The sequence below is a fragment of the Lissotriton vulgaris genome, chromosome 5, assembly GCF_964263255.1.
Source record: "Lissotriton vulgaris chromosome 5, aLisVul1.2, whole genome shotgun sequence".
Lineage (NCBI taxonomy): Eukaryota > Metazoa > Chordata > Amphibia > Caudata > Salamandridae > Lissotriton > Lissotriton vulgaris.
The window spans coordinates 472,922,122-472,940,393 of NC_141693.1; the positions used below are offsets into that span (position 1 = coordinate 472,922,122).

Here is an 18,272-nt window from a genome sequence, read left to right on the forward strand (position 1 = left end):
AGCGGCACAGTCCACTTTGGCACAAACATCTGAATGATGGCACCACCTCAGTTAGAAAACTTCTTGATGGTGCCGTGCACAATAGTAATATCTACCTTTGGCACAAGTTTCTTTAGCGCAGGGGTGATGACCGCCTTCTGTGATTCCTTAGTGAATCATCCTCACAGAGCATTTGCAGCCCACATGTCTTATGGCATTCAGATCACTCACTTCTTTCTTCCTTTGGCCAGCGGCTCCACACAGCAATGAAGGCCAAGCTGCTCTGGCTCTTTAGTTCAGTCACACCCTGCAGGGTTGAAAGGCTTCTTCTCCCTCTGAGCGGCACGTAGACTTCAAGGCAATTCTGGTCAGACATTCCAGTTCTCGCAGCAAGGCTGGACCCCAGGTCATGTCCCTTCACCTTTAGGAAGCTGGCTGTCAGGCAGACACTAGCTCTGGTTGAACAGCGGTCCTTTGAGTATACTCTGCAGAGCAGTCCCTTTCTTGATTGAAGAGAACTTTTATACAGATTAAGTAGAGGATGTGGATTATCTGTAAGGCACTTAGAGCGACTTGGGTTGGATCTCATCTAGGCTATGCCCGATGTACGCCGTTTATGCAGAGCGAGTCTCCTCACAGCAGATAATTTTACAGCTTGGAGTACCAACACAGAGACATGAAGAGCTGTGAGCTGCATGCACCTGGCTTATCAGGAAAAAGTCAAAATGCTGGCCTGACCTAAAGTACCCTTTTTATCTTAACAACAGTACTGCAATCTCACCATTCACCCCCATTATGTACAAAACGGCAGTGCTCAGGGAGCCCAATCAACAGCTACTTTCAGCAAAAGTACATCATTGAATTTCTAAAGAAGCCTTAACTCCTCCTTTTTCCCACGTCAGTGTCTGTCTCCTCCCTCCAGAAACAGAGGATTTCAAAAATGTAATTTGCAGGCATCCATTACTCTGGCTGACTCGGTGTATGCACTACACATGCCACGTTAATACCCATGCGTAAAACGCCTTTGGGATGTTAGTGTACAGATTGGATAGGGCACAGAAGCAGAACTTTACATAAATGGACCAGTATGCGCTATATAAAACTTTATAAATAAATAAATGCCTCCATTCCATAGACACTGATAAAAAGGTCTGCTCTGAAGAAAGACAGGCCCCTCAATGCATACATCAGCACCCCGACACGCACCACCCTTAAAGTGTGGGACACTGTGGCTGAGAGGGAGGGCTGGACGTCTTTCCCGTCGCCTCTCACCCCAATCCACTTCACCTCTTCCTTCCCTCCAGCGCTCCGAGAGGGGCCGTTCGATGCCTGGAGGGCGGGCGGATGTCTCGCACTCACACACCTGTTCCACAATTACGATCCACTTACTTTTGACAATTGCAAGAGGGAATACGGGGTGGGAGACCGGGAGCGCTACCATCACGCGCAACTCCTCCACTGGGCACTGAACCCGCAGGTCAGGGAGGGAGCCACTAGATCCCTTACCGCTTTCGAGTTGTTCCTGCTCAAGGCTAAGTCTATGAAGGGGGCCATCTCAACACTATATAAGCTACTGCTCTCCACAGACACTGCACCACGGCCACGCTTTATGTCTTGGTGGGAGGGGTTGGTCCAGCGAGACATTGGGGAGGAGGAGTGGAAACACTTGTGGGCTGACATCTTTCGCTTCAACCGTTCCACGAAATTGAGGGAGGCGCACATGAAGGTAATGGCGGACTGGTACTTGTACCCAGCTAGACTGGCTAAGATCTTCCCAGGGGCCTCGGATAGGTGCTGGAGAGGGTGTGGTCTACTAGGTGACTTCCAACACATTTGGTGGGACTGCCCCTCCATTAGGCCTTTTTGGGAGGAGATTCTCGCTCAGATTATTATTATTATTATTATTATTGTGAAATTTATAACTCGCTCAGTTACCCAGGGGCATCCCGGCGCTGGACACAGCAAAGGAAAAAGACTCAAACTCAGCCACTACACCGGAAACAGATGGGTGTTGAGGAGTTTCCTAAAGTGCAGGATGTTAGGCTCTGAGCGTATCTTAAGGGGCAGGGAGTTCCACAGTGCCGCCACTTGCACCGAGAAACGCCGGCCACCCGAACGAGCTCTTTTAACTCTGGCTGACTGAAGCAGGTGTTTTTGGTCAAAACGAAGAGCCCGTGTGGACTTATATGGACGTGCCATATTAATCAAAATGGAGGGGCCCCTACCATGCAGGATTTTGTGTGCAGTGCATAAGGATTTGAATTTCACCCGCTCCTTAACAGGGAGCCAGTGAAGAGTTTTCAGGGCCGGAGCAGCTGATTGTCTCCTAGGGACCATCATCAGCAGTCTAGCGGCTGCATTCTGAACCTGTTGGAGGGTCTTAAAAGTCGACTCCGGGGCACCGAGGAACAACGCGTTCCCATAATTGAGTCTCGACAAAATAAGACCACGGATCAGAAGTTTCCTTGATGAATCAGGGAGCAACGGTAACACCTTGCGAGCTGACCGCAGCAGGCCAAAACAAATCCCCGCTGTCTTCCTGGCGTGTGTCCTGAAGGACAGATCTTCTTCCAACCATACTCCTAAGCTCTTGATCTCCTTCTTAGGAGATGGTGGAACGCCCAAGGACCAGGGCCAACAACTAGCTATGAGTGAAGGCCTGGATTTGCCAAGCAACATCAGCTCAGTTTTTTCTCCATTGAGCTTCAAAGCAGAGTGGGACATCCACCGATGTACATTGGCAAGACAGTCGTGGAGAACCTCAGGTCGTTCCGCCAGCTGGGTCAGACCTACTACCAGCTGAGTATCATCAGCGTAGCTGATGATCTTCACACCTGAAGGGGAGACCACTCTTTCAAGTGGAGTCATATAAACATTAAATAAAGTAGGGCTCAAAGATGAGCCCTGGGGGACTCCACATTGAAGAGGGAACGAGGTCGACTGCTCTGCCCCTTCCCAGACTTGATAAAAACGGTCTGAGAGGAAGGACTCAAGCCACTTCAGGGCCATTCCCGTAATGCCCACCTCTGACAGACGTTGGAGGAGCACCTGATGACTAACGGTGTCGAAGGCAGCACTCAAGTCCAGGAGGATCACTGCCACTGTAGATAAAATCCATCTTAGGATACCCGGTCCCGATTGCGATGGCGGAAGCCCTTTTAGGCCTTCGGGACCCCCAGTTGGAGCACCAAACCAGAGCTGATAAAAGGATCATGTGGTTATGCTTGGGGGCTGCTAAACTGGCGATAGCTAACGCTTGGAAACAGAGGGCGGCACCGGCGATGTCACTGTGGCACGCCCGCCTGTGGCAGCTGCTCAGCCTAGAGCGCATGTCCGACATCTCCTGTGAAGACTTTAAGAACTTTGAGTTCCGCTTGGGACCACTGGTCTCGTTCCTCTCTAAGGGCCTACCGTCTGCGGTATGCCCCTCTACTATCAGAGCCCTGCACTTATTCCAGTTCTAGGTAGGCCTCGAGGACTGATATACTACTAATGGCACCTTCACCACTGGGGGGCGGGGAAAGGGTGTTCGGGGGGGGGGGGGGAGGGGGGGGGGGTTGTTGGGGTTTCTTTGTTGCTGTTCATATATGTAAAAAATGTTCACCATTAGCTGTCCTGGAACACTGGGGACTCGACACTAGCGGAGACCCTCGCAGGGTGGGGGGGGGCTTGGAGGCCGTGAATACCTACCATGCACAGGGGTACGGTGCTGCACCTGGGCACCTGGACTTTCTCCCTTCTGGACTCTGCTTCCCCTGCTCCTTCGCAATCCCTCTGCTACTCGTTGAACACCTATTTCATCAATAAAATAACCACCATTAAGGCCAACATTCCGATTGTTCCTCCCCTTGATCTACCGGACCATCCCCCCCTCTCCTCCCCCGTTTTTGATCATTTCACACCCATCTCACCCGAGCTTTTTCTTGACCTCCTTGTTAAGGTCAAGTCCGGCTCCCCGGTGGATTGTGCACCTGCTCGTATCCTCAGAACTTTATTCACTAGTTGTCCCACCCCCCCCCTAACCTTTCTCAACTCCTGTCTGGCTCTGGGTTCTGTCCCCTCTTTCTTTAAGTCTGCCATCGTGCTTCCCATCTTGAAGAAAGCTGGCCTGGATCCCTCCCTTCCATTGAACTTTAGGCCGATCTCCCTCCTCCCCTATCTAGGGAAGATTCTTGAGAGCCACGTAACATCCTGTCTCTCTTCTTACATCGAGGGGAACAACATCTTGGCCTCCCACCAGGCCGGCTTTCGACCGGGCCACTCCACTGAGGGCGTGGTCCTGGCGGTCCTTGACGAACTGAAGGGCAAGGCCGATGGCAACCTTCCTCAGGCCTTAGTCCTTTTGGATTTGTCCGCTGCGTTTGACACGGTCGATCATACTATTCTTCTTGACCGTGTCAGCGCAGCGGGCATCCAGGGCGTTGCCCTTTCTTGGATCGCGTCCTTTCTGCAGGGACGCTCACAGGCAGTCCACCTCTCCTCCTTCTCGGCTCCTCCCCTCCCGGTCACGTGTGGGGTACCTCAAGGCTCCTCTCTTTCCCCCCTCCTCTTCAACCTCTATATCCGCCCCCTTATTTCCTCTCTTCTTGAGCTGGGGGTCTCAGTGTATAATTACGCTGATGACCTCCAGCTCGTCTTTGATCTATCCTCCCCCACTCACTCACTTCCCAAGCTCAGGTCAACTCTTGTCTTTATTTCTCAGTGGATGAGCTTCAATCATTTGAAGCTCAACCCTGACAAGACAGAGCTTGTCCTCACCGGCGGCCCGTCTAACCCTTGGTCCTCTGTCCACTGGCCCCTTTCTTTTGGTCCTCCACCTTCCCCGGTTCCCTCTGTTCGGACTTTGGGCATCAAGGTCAGCAATGACCTCTCGATGCACGCACACATTAGTTCTGTTGTATCCTCTTGCTTTCTTTCCCTCCGCCTCATCCGCAAGATCTCCCGGTTTTTTTCTGTTGATGCCCTCAAAGTTATCATCACTGCCCTTATTACATCCCGCCTGGATTATGGTAATGGCCTGTATGTAGGCATCCCTGCCTACGAGACCCGTCGTCTCCAGGCCATCCAGAACCAGGCGGCCCGTCTTGTCCTTCGTTTACCTAAGTTCTCCCACATCACTCCCGCCCTAAAAACACTTCACTGGCTCCCCGTTCAGTTCAGGTCCCAGTTCAAACTTGCCTGCCTGGCCTTTCGGGCACAGGCCCGGTCCGCTCCTCTCTTCATCAACTCTCTGATCTCTTCCTATGCCCCTCCCCGCTCCCTCCGATCTTCCTCCCTCTCTCTTCTTCACGTTCCCCGCTTCCGTAAGTCCCGCACAGGGGGCACCCGCTTCTCTGTGCGTGCTCCCCAAATCTGGAACTCTCTTCCCCTCTCTATCCGCTCCATTCCCATTTTTTCTCATTTTCGGAAGGCCCTCAAAACTTTTTTCTTTCTTCAGGCTTTCCCGGGCTAATCTCTCTTGCACCAGTTAGGCAGTTACCGATGTGTTCCTCAGTGCCAGGAAGCCGCTTGGCCACAGAGCGCTTTATAAATTTCTTTTTCATTTCATTTCATTTCATTTCATTTCATTTCTGCTGAGACTCGGCCCTGGCGGCTCACGCATGGATTGTTAGAGACTTACAGTGCATGGTCCAGAGGCGGCTAGCGCCGCGGGGACGTAACGACCCCTCCCCTTAGGTATGCTGGGAATAGGATGCTTCTTGACTTATGGGCCCCTGCGTGGGCATGGTGGCGGATTGTGCCCTGTGATTTTTTTTACATGTGAACAACAATAAAATCTGTTTACAAAAAAAAAAAAGGTCTGCTCAACAATACTGATTTTCAGCACATGGCATTCTGCCTCCACTCCTCAACATGCTGCATCCACCACAAGGATAGTAGCCCTCTATAACTGAGGCCATGCTTTGTGGGCCACTCCAGGACACAGGGTATGTCCCGGACCCTACTTATATTAAAGGATGGCCCTAGGCCTTCATGCACAAACTAGATTAGTGTGAGACTGGTGGCCAAAATCAAATGGTACTCGCATTTGAGCACTGAGAGCAGGGTAACCCGACAGTACACCATGCAAGGGACATTACCGTGCAATCTGCTAAGTTTGGAAAAGTCTGAGCTGCAGGTTTAAGTTGGCCAGTAGGATAGGATTTTTGCTGTTGGTGATGAAATTAGAAAAATGCTTTTTAATATTGTTGATGAATCCAGAGACGGAGTTGGTATCAGAGAGCGATTTATGTGAAGAATGGCTAATGACAATGATGCCAAAATTGCAGAGGTGACGATTTCAGCTGCACGTAAGTTGCAGCACTGTGTTTAAAAATGTGATTTAACTTTTAGCAATGATTGCAAATCCCCCTCCTTCTTTCTCACCTGGGCAGTTGTTCTGAATGAGGGAGTGGCTGTGAGGTTGGTTCTTCCATGGAGGCGTGTGAACACTCTTTCAGCCTGTCCAGCTCATGTGAGCTCTGTCTGACCTTGGTTTCTCTTGATGAAGTATCCTGATAATTTGACTAGACCCCATTGAGACAAGTGATGATGCACAATACAAGCTGTTGGCCAAGTAGTGTAAGTTACTGGACCTGCATCTTCTAAATTGAGACCTCCTGCGGCATGTGAGAGTAAAAAGTCAGGGGGTTTCTTTGATAGCTGGCTCTCCTTCAAAGCAACTATTGAAGACATTTATAATTTCCATCTGCACATTCTATTTAAAATATGACAAAGATAGAAGTGCATTATCAAACAGTGCTTTTTTTGAGATTCTTCTTTTGTATTCAGCTGTGATGCTCAAAATTCATTCATATGTGTTGTTGGCTTATAGCCCGTAATCACTCTTACATTTCACACAATTTTTTTAGAATTCACTCATTTGTAAATTGTTTTTATATCTTTATTAATTGTGCATTTACATTAAACCTCTCCAACGCATCTTTTGCAACCTTAATTGTTCCTTCTTCAGGTTGATAGTTCTAAAAGCATGTTGGAGATCTATCCTTTCCTGTGTTTATATCTCACTGAAATGCATGCTCCAAACAGATGATTGCAATCCACCTAACCGGGAATGTAGAGTCTATCAGATGTGTCAGCAGAAATCACTATTATGTTCCCCCCCATGCACACAATGTGCCAAGTGGACATCACTTTTCCCTCCGTTACAGGGAGAAATGTACACACAAGCCTCCCACTCCTGTCCCACATATGATGATAGGCAGGGTACACCAGAAATGGGGAATAGGTGGTCCTTTACCAGGAAGATCCAGTTAGCAGTCTCCACACAGATAAACAGTAAGAAAGGCCTGTATTCCTGGTCTGTGATCACACTGCCGTGAACGTCTATATCATAGCTTGCGATAAATGGGTAGTAGCTCCTCTCGTTCATTTTGGGTGACTCCCTGGTGAAAATGACATTAAAAACATAGTACCTCTCCATCAGACTTGTTGATTATAGAGTTTGGTGGAGAAAAATCTATGGCAAGAGAGATGGGATGTTCAGGGCAGGACACCATAGCTTTCCCACGTCATTCAGTGGAGTTTTGTCCCGACAGTGAGTGATGATTAAGGCACTGCACTTGATGTTCAAATCCGTTCTCGGCTTGATTGTGGTACTTGGCAAGAGGTGCTATATACAATCTAATAGAATGCGTATGTTTCGGATCAGATACGACCTGCCTGTCTCAAGGTGCACCAAGGAACAAAAAGCGGTGCACCTCTACCTGTTCAAGGTACAGCCCACTGAACCAGCCTCTCACAAGAGCTTTATCATGTAATTTTGCAGCTTTAAAATGTATTAGTAACATCACATAAGGTGTATTATTAACTTCTTATGTGACATGACAGAGTCCCCTCACAGCTTTTAGATTAAAATCATAAAAACTGTATTATTAACTTTTCCTGTGGCGCGCCTATGTCTCTTTTATTACATTAATTCTGGATAAATTATCATTCTCTTATTCCTACCTGAAATACTAAATTGCCAGGACACTATTTTGTTGTGAGTTTGGTGCTATATCAAGAAATGTAAACAAATCTTAAAAAAAATTTGTTTGGTTCTCAGGTGGAACGTGAGAAGATGAAGACTGAGGAGGACACCATGCGTCTGTCAGCAGAGAAAGGGCGTCTGGATCGTTCACTCACCTCGGTAGAGCAGGACCTGGTGGATGCACAAAGACAGGTTCAGCAACTGGAGGTATTTCTCCCCAGGAAACTGCCCATTACGTGCGCTCTGCTATTCCTCTCCTTTTCCACCAGTCTTGAGGAATGCAGTGAAAGGGTCAGAGGAATTCCAATTAGTGGGTAGGGGGGAGTTCTAAAATACTAGTTACAAAGTAGTTACTTCTTACATAATGATACATTTCTTCAGAGTTCAATCTGCTTTAATACCCAACGTTTCTATTACTCAACTTGCTAGTGCTTCCTTTTGGAACAGTGAACAGCTGGGCCAACTCTGTCAAAATTAGAACCAGAAGCTGCATTAACCCAGCCAAACATCACACCTGTAGGAACTGTTTTCCTGACAGTGTGACTAATACTTTGTTATTCTCATAACTCCATTACTGGGGAATAACTGTGTCTTGGCCTGTTGATAGGTTAATATTTTAGAAGTTCATAGTGGAATCCATGTAGTGTGTCTAGAAAACATTTCTTTGTTTCACTGAAGTCCTCTGTCTGCTCTTCATAATTCAACTTTGACTACATTGGTCATGGAAATGCTCCATCTCTCCCTGTAAGTGGCTACCAAACAAAAGTTCCCTTCTGTGTGGGTCAATTGGACTGTTTACAGCGCTGAAGGGTCCTTAGATTTTAACAGCACTGATCTGTAAGCACCAGGATTTCTAAACCTGAGCTGTTGGAGCAGAATTGGGCTAACTTGCTGGTGTACAGTTTGTAGAATTGCTCTTTCATTTACGAAATTTTTAACCCTCCTAACATATTCTCATCCTCCTACAGATAGCCTGAAGGAAGGAGATTGCAATGTTTCCATATTTAGTTGTTCACTGTAGATCTTTGTCAGCAACCAGGAGAAGCAATCCTGTTGTAACTTAATCTCCCAAATAGTATGTCCCATCCACCCCTTCCCCTATGACCCAGTTGGTGTGCCCTGCCCTGAAGCTTGCCATGGAATGTTGGGACACTCCAGTGAGGAGAGTGGATGGTTAATAAACGGACTTGCTTACACTGTTGTCCTGGTCTCTGTGCTTTTGTAAATTTAACACTGGCGACGAAACTGCGCAGGGGGCAGAAGTTAACCATCTCCCCTTTGAGTGCTCTCTCCACACACACACAAGAGGAAGAGGAAGTACTTGTTTGGGAAGATTCGAACAAGGAATATGAACTTACAAGAATAAGGTCTGCTATTTATGGAAACGATGCTGTAACGACAGAGAATACTATATTCAAGGAAGAAGCGGTTGGAGTGACTGTTAGGAAAGTACAAGTTCAGGAGGTGAGAGCCAACCTGATTTCGGTGGCGTCCTGCGAGGCACTGTTGCGCGTTGTATCCCAGCTGTCATCCGTCTCCTTGTATAACAAGTGTATGCAGAGGCAGATAGAGGTACTGGGCTGATGCGCATTCAAGCCTTGTGACTTTTTCAATCGGGCAAAAAGCGTGTAAGGAGTTGGGCGTCAAAGTACTCCTATCTGCGTTTCGTATGAAAAGAAAGGCGATTCAAAGAAGTCTACCTGATCCTGTGGAGAACCTTGCGGCTGACCAGGAGAGTGGTTGTAGCGCCTGGGGTGACGTCGGAGGCGGGGTTTGCACCGGTGAAGGGCCGTGCTGGGTCCTGTTGCCTCCGAGTGCCTGTGGTCATCGGTGCGTGTGTGGAGCACTGGGGAGGCCACGCGACGTCGACGGACTGAGGAAAGGCTGACTCAGTCTGCAGTGGTCCGCCGTTTGAGGGGAGCTTGGTGGCCGGGTTCGTCGTTGCGTCAGAGTTCGTCAGGAGCCGGGGGCCGTGGAGACTGAGATTCCTGTCAGCGCGTCTGAACCTCCTGGGAGCCGGATATCTAGGACGTCCCCCGGCGCACCAGCAGTTAAGGGCCGGTAGTCTTGAGGAGAAAATATTAACCCCTTGCAAACAGTGATCGCCGCCTGCTGCCCTGTACAGTTGCTGTGTGGGCTATTCCGAAGTAATCAGTTTAGTGTATTGACACAGTCACAAGGTCATGTTGGAGTGTGTGACATCGTACAGGCTGTGTGAAACCAGGGAGACAATCGTAACCTAACACTATTAACTAGGCTGAGACTTCATTTGGTAGAGAATTTATGTCTCTATAGGAAATATTGCATGAGAAAGTGAAACTCTTTAAAGTGTTCTGTCTGGAAATTTTATAGTCTTATGCTGGTGGTGTATATCTAGGTTATAGCTCTTTTCTTGTGTTAGAGGTCAACCATGGCAGCAGCAAGCATGAGCCAACCCCCACCCTTTTTGAATGAAATAGGGAAACCGGAAATCAGTTGGAAGGAGTGGGTGAAACTATTTGAATCATATTTAATAGCTGTTCGTGGTGAAAAATACAAGCCAGAAAGGAAAAAGCACATTTTATTACACAATTTGGGAAGGCAAGGGCGCAAGGTCTATGGGTCTCTACCAATGTTAGAACAGGAGGGCCAGGATGAAACAGGTGTGGATGTGTATGAGCAAACTATGGAAAAGTTAGAGAAACATTTTGGGGGCAAGATAAATATAGTGTTGGAACGCCATAAGTTTTTCAAAAGATGTCAGGGAAAGCAAGAGTCCGTGCAAAATGTCATTGCTGCATTGTGGGGCTTAACACAACTATGTGAGTTTGGTAACTTAACTGATTCCCTTATAGGGGATCAACTCGTAAGATGTACCAATAACCCACCCATCCAGGAGAAGTTGCTAGCAAAAAACCCAGGTTTAAGAGAAGTAACAATTAAAGGGTTGAAGGAGGGTATCCGACAGAGAAACGACTCTACACGGAAGATTCCATATCATCATTAAATTTTATGTTTCTTTGTTTGATTTTTTCAACAATCAATAAATATTCTTAGTGTTACAAACGTCGGGCTCGTAAATGCACGCATTCGCGCCATGTCTGATAGAGACTGCTTCCGGAAGGCAAATCGAGTTACTGAAGACTGTACCTGAATTCAGCCAGCGGGTATCGTCCCTACCTGGCAGTGCGATTGAGCAATCCCCGTGAGGCGGTTTACAATATTGAAACTGACAATTGCCAAACGCCGTTATTTTCATGGAGTACATTACCTACTCCTTTTAATCTGGTAGTCTCCTGTCATACCCTGGTGCAGTCTTTAAAAGCTTATAGTCTACCCTGGCCTCAACTATTGAACCACAACAGTGTACCCGACTGGGTTCACTGTAAGTGCATTTAATTTTGTACTCACGCTTGGTGGTCACCCCTCAAGTTATCATCCTGTTCGCGTGTAATTCAAACGTCTAGAGTCCCACATTGTTTAGTCCTGACGAGACCCATTATACTGTCTGGGTCGAAACGCCGTCGACGCCCCCAGAAAACGAACCCTAGGAACAGTGCCTATGATTCTTGATAGCCATTGTTACAAACTATTGTGTTCATTATTAATTGTGGTCGTTTTCTTGTACTATTATTCCTTTTAGAAACCTTATATGTCACTCCTGTTTGTATTATTTTTGTATAATTGTTGTACCTCCTTGGTTCTTATTTTACACTGTGGGTCACTTTGCACTTAATTTTGTAACACTAAGAATATTTATTGATTGTTGAAAAAATCAAACAAAGAAACATAAAATTTAATGATGATATGGAATCTTCCGTGTAGAGTCGTTTCTCTGTCGGATACCCTCCTTCAACCCTTTAATTGTTATTAATTAACATATACTGTATTGAATATCAGTCTTACATTTACTGTGCCACTGGAACCGTTGTTTTCCAATATAAAGTATTGACCCTGGTTCCTTAGTGGGTAGGGTTCCCTTGTCTCTTTTTGTGACAGGTTTCAGAGAAGCCATCGAGATAGCCACGTCTGTAGAACACACAGCTAGATGCATTAAGGAGATGAAAACCAATGGGGAGGAAGTAGCTTCTGTAAAAGATGAAGAGGATTGTAATGAAGTATGTAAGATTAGGTCTAAAGATAATTACAGTGTGAGAGGTGAAGCAAAGGAGAAGGGTCCTAAGTGCTACAGGTGCGGCTGCAATAACTATTTTGCAACCTTTTACCAGTGCCCTGCCAGGTTTGTCATGTGTAAAAGATGTAATAGGAGAGGGCATTTCGCGAGAGTATGTAGAGATGGTGAACAACACACAAGGAATGATGGTAGGAGTATGGAGAAGAGTGCAGCCAGGGAAGTAAAGTGCATAGAACAAAGAAGCGAGAAAATAATTTTGCAGGTATAAGACATAGATGGTACTGTACATGCAATTTACCCCAAATGTGATGTCTTCCTCGATGGCCAATGTGTACAAATGTATGCAGATTCATGCTCTCCTTACACCTTACTGAACAAAGATGATTTTGTGTCAATGGAAAATTGTAATGTAAAACAGTTGAAAATGCCTGACATTTCTCCCACAGGGTATAACAAGGGGAAAATGACATTGGTGGGCATGAAAAATGTTCAACTACACTTTAAGGACAGGGAAACTTTTGGTCCAGTGTATGTAGTGGAATCGGGATCCAATTTACTGGAATGGGTTCACCAAAAAGAGCTGGGTATCATCCTAGATCCTAATAGTACTGAACAGGTTTTGCTCACTGACAGGTCCCGGGGAAGTGAAAACATTTGTGATGAATTTGGGCAACTATTCAGGGACGAGCTTGGTTGTCTACACATGTTCCAACACAGGATCAAGTTGAAATATAACGCTAGACCAGTTGTACATAAACTACGCCCTGTGCCCCTCAAGTTGAAGATACCCCATGAAGAGGAATTGCGCAAACTTTGTGGGTTAGATATAATTCAACCTGTAACCTGCACAGAGTGGTTGGCTCCGATTGTTATCGCGGCCAAAGCCAATGGGGAAGGTATTCGTCTTTGTGTGGACTTGCGCAGCCTAAACGACAATATATGGGTGGAAAAATATCCCTTGCCCATAATTAACGAAATGCTGAGCACAATGGGTCCAGCTAAATACTTCAGCGTGATTGACCTGTCCATGGCATATCACCAAATTGAACTCCATCCAGAATCGAGGCCCCTCACGGCGTTCATCACCCCATTAGGAGCATACATGTTCAAACGGATGCCTTTTGGCCTGGCGTGTGCAGCAGCTATCTTCCAGAAAGCAATGCAGAAGATACTGGAAGGAGTGGAAATCACCATGTGTTTCCAGGACGACATCCTGGTATATGGCCAAACCGAGGATGAACATGATGGGGTCGTGAGACAGGTGTTCAGCAGACTTATGGAGGCCGGCCTGACTGTGAAGAAAGAAAAATGTAAAATAAAAGTGAAGGAAGTTGAGTATTTAGGCCACAAGATTACAGAAGATGGATTCAGACCGAAGGGCAGTTTAATCCAAGCAGTGAAGGAAGCACCCAGCCCCAAGAACAAAGAAGAACTAAGGTCCTTCTTAGGACTTTTAGAGTATATGTCAAAGTATGTGGACAATTTTGCTGCCAAGTGTGAGCCCATGAGGGAATTAATGAAGAAAAACAAGGATTTCCAATGGAACAAAGAGCATGATGCTGTGGTTAAATCACTAAAAGAGGAATTGATAACCTCCCCAGCATTAGGAACATTTGATGCATCAAAGAAAACCATCCTAGCCACAGATGCTTCTAACAAGGGCCTGGGTGCAACCCTGATACAAAAGGATGGTAAAGAGGAGAAAATCATTGCGTTTGCATCCCAGAGTCTCACAAACCCAGAACGGAACTACTCGGTAATTGAAAGGGAGGCCCTGGCCTGTTTCTGGGCTGTTAGACATTTCAAGTTTTTCTTGTGGGGTTTAAGGTTCTCCATCCGGACCGATCATAAACCCCTCACCTTCATCTTTTCCGTGAAGGGATTAGAGAATTGTACACCTCGCATCAGTAAATGGATCTTGGGGCTGGAGCACTATAACTTCAATGTGGAGTATGTGCCAGGAAAGGAGAATAAAATCGCGGATTTCCTGTTAAGGTCACCGTTACCGGATGTGGGGGAAAAAGAAGAAGCCCTTGACAGTCCAAAACTAATGACGGAGACGCCTGCTATCACGGAAGAAGAATGGGAAGAAGAGACAAAGGATGACAAGGAAATAAACGTGCTGAAAGAGTACATGGAAAAAGGTTGGCCGAGCAAGAAGAGTGACCTTGAAGCTAGCATAGAAGAGTATTGGGAAGTGAGAAATGAACTAAGTTTCATAAAAGGCAGAATCTATTGTAATCATAGAGTGGTTCCTCCCAAAGGCCTCAGGAAGAAGGTCATCGACTTGGCACATGAAGGCCACCTAGGGCGCAGCCTTACTAAAGCCAGAGTCAGATCCAGTTTCTGGTTCCCCAGGATGGATGCCATGACTGAACAAGCCGTTAAGGATTGTGGGGCGTGCGCAAAAAGCGACAAGTCTAAGGCAGTACAGATAGCACCATTATCTCCAGTGGAAGTGCCAACCAAACCATGGAGCAAGCTGGCCATGGACATTATCGGGCCCATGCAAGAACTAGGAGAGAGGAGGAGATTCATGCTGGTTTTAATCGATTACACAACCCATTGGATCAAGCAGAAGTTTGTCCACTCTGTTACCACGAGGACAGTGGTTGAGTTCTTGAACGGAGTATTTGTTGAAGAAGGCATTCCAGTGACTTTGGTAACAGATAACGGAGTGCAGTTTTGCTCGGAAGAGATTCGTGTATTTCTCAAGGGTTTGGACATCAAACATGAGACCACAGCTTTATACTGCCCTAAAGCCAATGGTCTAGTTGAGCGGGCAAACAGAATCATAAAGGAACATATCCAATTGGCAGCAACCAACGGGCATGATATAGAAGAATCCCTTAGAAGGTGTCTGTGGGCTTACCACACCTCCCCTAATAAGGTCACAGGCATTTCACCCTTTGTAGCACTGCGTGGGCGAGAACCCTGCACCAAGTTGAACCCTAGTTGGCTGAGTGGGGGTGAGCCCAGAGTAGTGGACCAGGAAGCAAGGGCAGAGAAAGTCCAACTCCACCAAGACAGTTACAAGCGGTGGTATGACACTAAGCATGGGGTGAAGGATTCCAAGTGGGTGGTAGGTGACAGGGTACAAGTCAGAAAGAACATCAAAGTGGAAGCCACCCAAAGTAATTACTACATGCCCTGTAAAATTGCTAAAGTGCTTAAGAATGTGGTTCAACTTGAGAATGGCCAATGGTGGAGCTTTGACAAAATTGTAAATGCGCATGAGTAATGTTCTGTGTTCGTTTTTTTTCTCCTTTTATGGTGCCGTGGTACAGTCCTATCCCACTGCGGTGGGGTCCTGTTTCTTGCTCTGTGTCACCCTATGGAAAGGAGATGTGTTGTAATCTCCCAAATGGTATGTCCCATCCACCCCTTCCCCTATGACCCAGTTGGTGTGCCCTGCCCTGAAGCTTGCCATGGAATGTTGGGATGGTTAATAAACGGACTTGCTTACACTGTTGTCCTGGTCTTTGGGCTTTTGTAAATTTAACAAATCCCTTCACTCAAAAGTATCTACAACTTGATCCAGATTCTGTCCCCCATATCCCACGATAATAAAGACTTACAAACTATAGCTATGCTAGGATAGAGTACATATGTAGATTGCAAAACATCTTCCACCAGCTCATTTTGTTAGTAATGTTTAACCAAATCCATCATCAAGCACTAGTCCTCAAATTTGATTGAGTGGAGTTATAATACTAATCTGTCTCAGTCCACACAATACATATGAAGTGTTTTGACTGTCCTTTGGATTTTATGTTAACATTGTAGTATTTGTAAAGGTCGATATTATTTGATTAATATTTTTGAAGAATACATTTTAAATCTAATTTATATGTTGAAGTCTATATTTTCTTGTAGAATTAGTGCCCCAATGATTAGAGTATTTAGAACAGGGCCTAGTAATGGGGAACAGTATCGGGCCCTGTAGCCTAGAGGTGATGCTTTCTGATCTGGAATCTCATTCTCAAATTCTCCTTCTTCAAGCCACTTAAGTTCTGAGATCACGGACTGTATCAGCAAAGGACTCTAATTACGTCAGCACCACAGCTACTGTAAACTTACTGAATCACATACCCAGCTTCTCACCTTCAGTCCGTGGCAGACTTCTCCCTCAGCTTTACTTTGATCTTTTATTGTGAATGTGATTGGCTTGCTTATTGGGTTCTCTTTTTCTGGTTGGCTGCACTTCCTGTGAAGGTGGACATCGGCAGGGTTAGGAAGAAGATTACCTATGGCCTGGTGAGTGGCTCTGCTGCCTGGTACTTGTTGAAGGCTGTGGCATCATCCAGTTTGAAGGAGCCAATTGTTTAGATTTGCTTGCAGTGTTTTTGTGGCCCAAGTGTGTGGGGTGCACAAAGTATAAGGGGAGCACTTCACCTTCTACTGCTACTATGTTTACTTATGGTGGATATATTGATTTGAAAGGATACCATTGGATCATGTGGCATTGGGGAGCCAACACCCTAGGGACCTACCCCATTTGATCACAGGAACCAGCATCATCATTTTTTTAAGAGTGATCCTAGTGATCTGCTCCCTTTGGCAGACCCTTCAGTAGTGTTATGCTTTGCCAGTTAGTAATCTAACATTTTCAAATTACCTGCAAAACGTCAGGTATGCTGCTGAAAGCTTTCGAAAGCTAACATTTTATCAAATTTGCATTTTAGTTTGTCTGATCTACAAATCAAGGCCTTACTTTAATTTCTGATTCCCACAGCACCAGTTCATTCTATGAGAACTTGTTTTATGTTCAGTAGAGCTTAAATGGGAACTAAGTACTGTGATTCTACAAGTATATGAGCTATAAATGCCTTTTTTTAAAAATTAAACAAGCATAGCTGTTGTCAACTTTCCTTTACCTCCAACAAAATTCTGAAATCAGTAGTACCCTATAGTTGTTGCTGAATTTTCTCTTGGAAGGTTAAAGAGATAGCTACATATTCAGTGATGATGGGAGTCACCTAGTGCATCCCCGGAGCAGGGGGGTAGCTTATTCAATGAGATTTTGAGGAGGTGGGGTGTTGAATCTTAGATTTCCCAACTAAAGAAGCAGTGGGTCACAAGGTGGAGGGATGAGATGCCCAAGGTTTGGTATGGACTGGTCCCATGAGGAGCAAATTCAGTATTCATTTACATTAGATAGGCCTCCGTCTAAAGTGGCACAGTGGCTGAAAAACAATGGGTTGGAATGCTAGCCCGAGACATTGCTAGTAGTTAAACTATTTGTAGGCATTGGTCCCATCTCCGTTTGGGTGTGTGATTGACAGTAGCATTCCTGGTAACCTGAGACTTGTACATCTTTCCCATCCTACTACTGCTAATATTTGTGAATTACAAAAAGTAGTACCATTACACTCATTCAGGAGTATTTCAATGGGTGCAGATTTACTACTTTTTTGGTAAACTGGGCACTTTTTGTATTTAAGTTTCTGACCCCAAAACCAGAACAAGTTAACACCTCTTGGTGATGTGAGAACAACAGACACAGCAGACCTGAATCAGAGACCCCAGCTCCAACTACCAAGCCCTACATGCTTTCCTTTAGGTGGTGTCATGCCTAAACATCCCACCCCCTTCCCTGAAACTATGCCCCTGCCTCGGACCCGAAGGGATACTAATGCCCTGCACTTCTGAAGGTCTGATGGGAGATGAGAGACCTAAAGTCCTAATGAGACTTTATGGACCTGAATGAATGGTGGTTTGGCTGAAACGTTAGGGACTAGCAATGGGGGTCTTTATAGACAGCTTGGACCTGTCTGAGGGAAGTCCTGGGTACATACATCATTAAGGTTCTGAAGTTACGATCTGAGGCACTGTTAGACCATGAAAATCTGTGGGTAGGAAGTAATTTTTCTAGGATTCAGTCTCCTCTTGTAGAGTTCAGTCTCTTCTTATAGTAGTCTTCTTTTTCCTTTAAGGTTCAAATCTTTTTACAAATTTCAACATATAAAAAGATAACTCACCTACATCCCCGAGGGGGTTGAGGGGAAAAAGGCAGGAAGGATGAAAATAGGGGTGGAAGATTGAAAAGGGGATAAAGCGGGGTAACTTAACCGGGGGGAGGGGAGTTGCAGGAAAGGGGTGGGGCCTCTATATAAGTGACAGCGCTGAGAATCTGGGAGGAGGTTAATGCTGCTGGTTACCGGCTCCGGAGGCCAGTTTGTCCCTAACACCTTTACAAACCAGTTT

General features: G+C 46.1%; 1 protein-coding gene across 3 annotated transcripts in view; it reads left to right on the forward strand.

Moving 5' to 3' along the window:
- Nucleotides 1-18,272, forward strand: part of CROCC (ciliary rootlet coiled-coil, rootletin) — a 463,946-nt gene that overhangs the window by 415,594 nt on the left and 30,080 nt on the right. For all 3 annotated transcript variants that reach the window (XM_086921919.1, XM_086921920.1, XM_086921921.1), the window contains one exon: nt 8,027-8,158. In XM_086921919.1, coding sequence (XP_086778045.1) covers nt 8,027-8,158 — 132 coding nt within the window. The remainder of the gene's footprint in view (nt 1-8,026; nt 8,159-18,272) is intronic.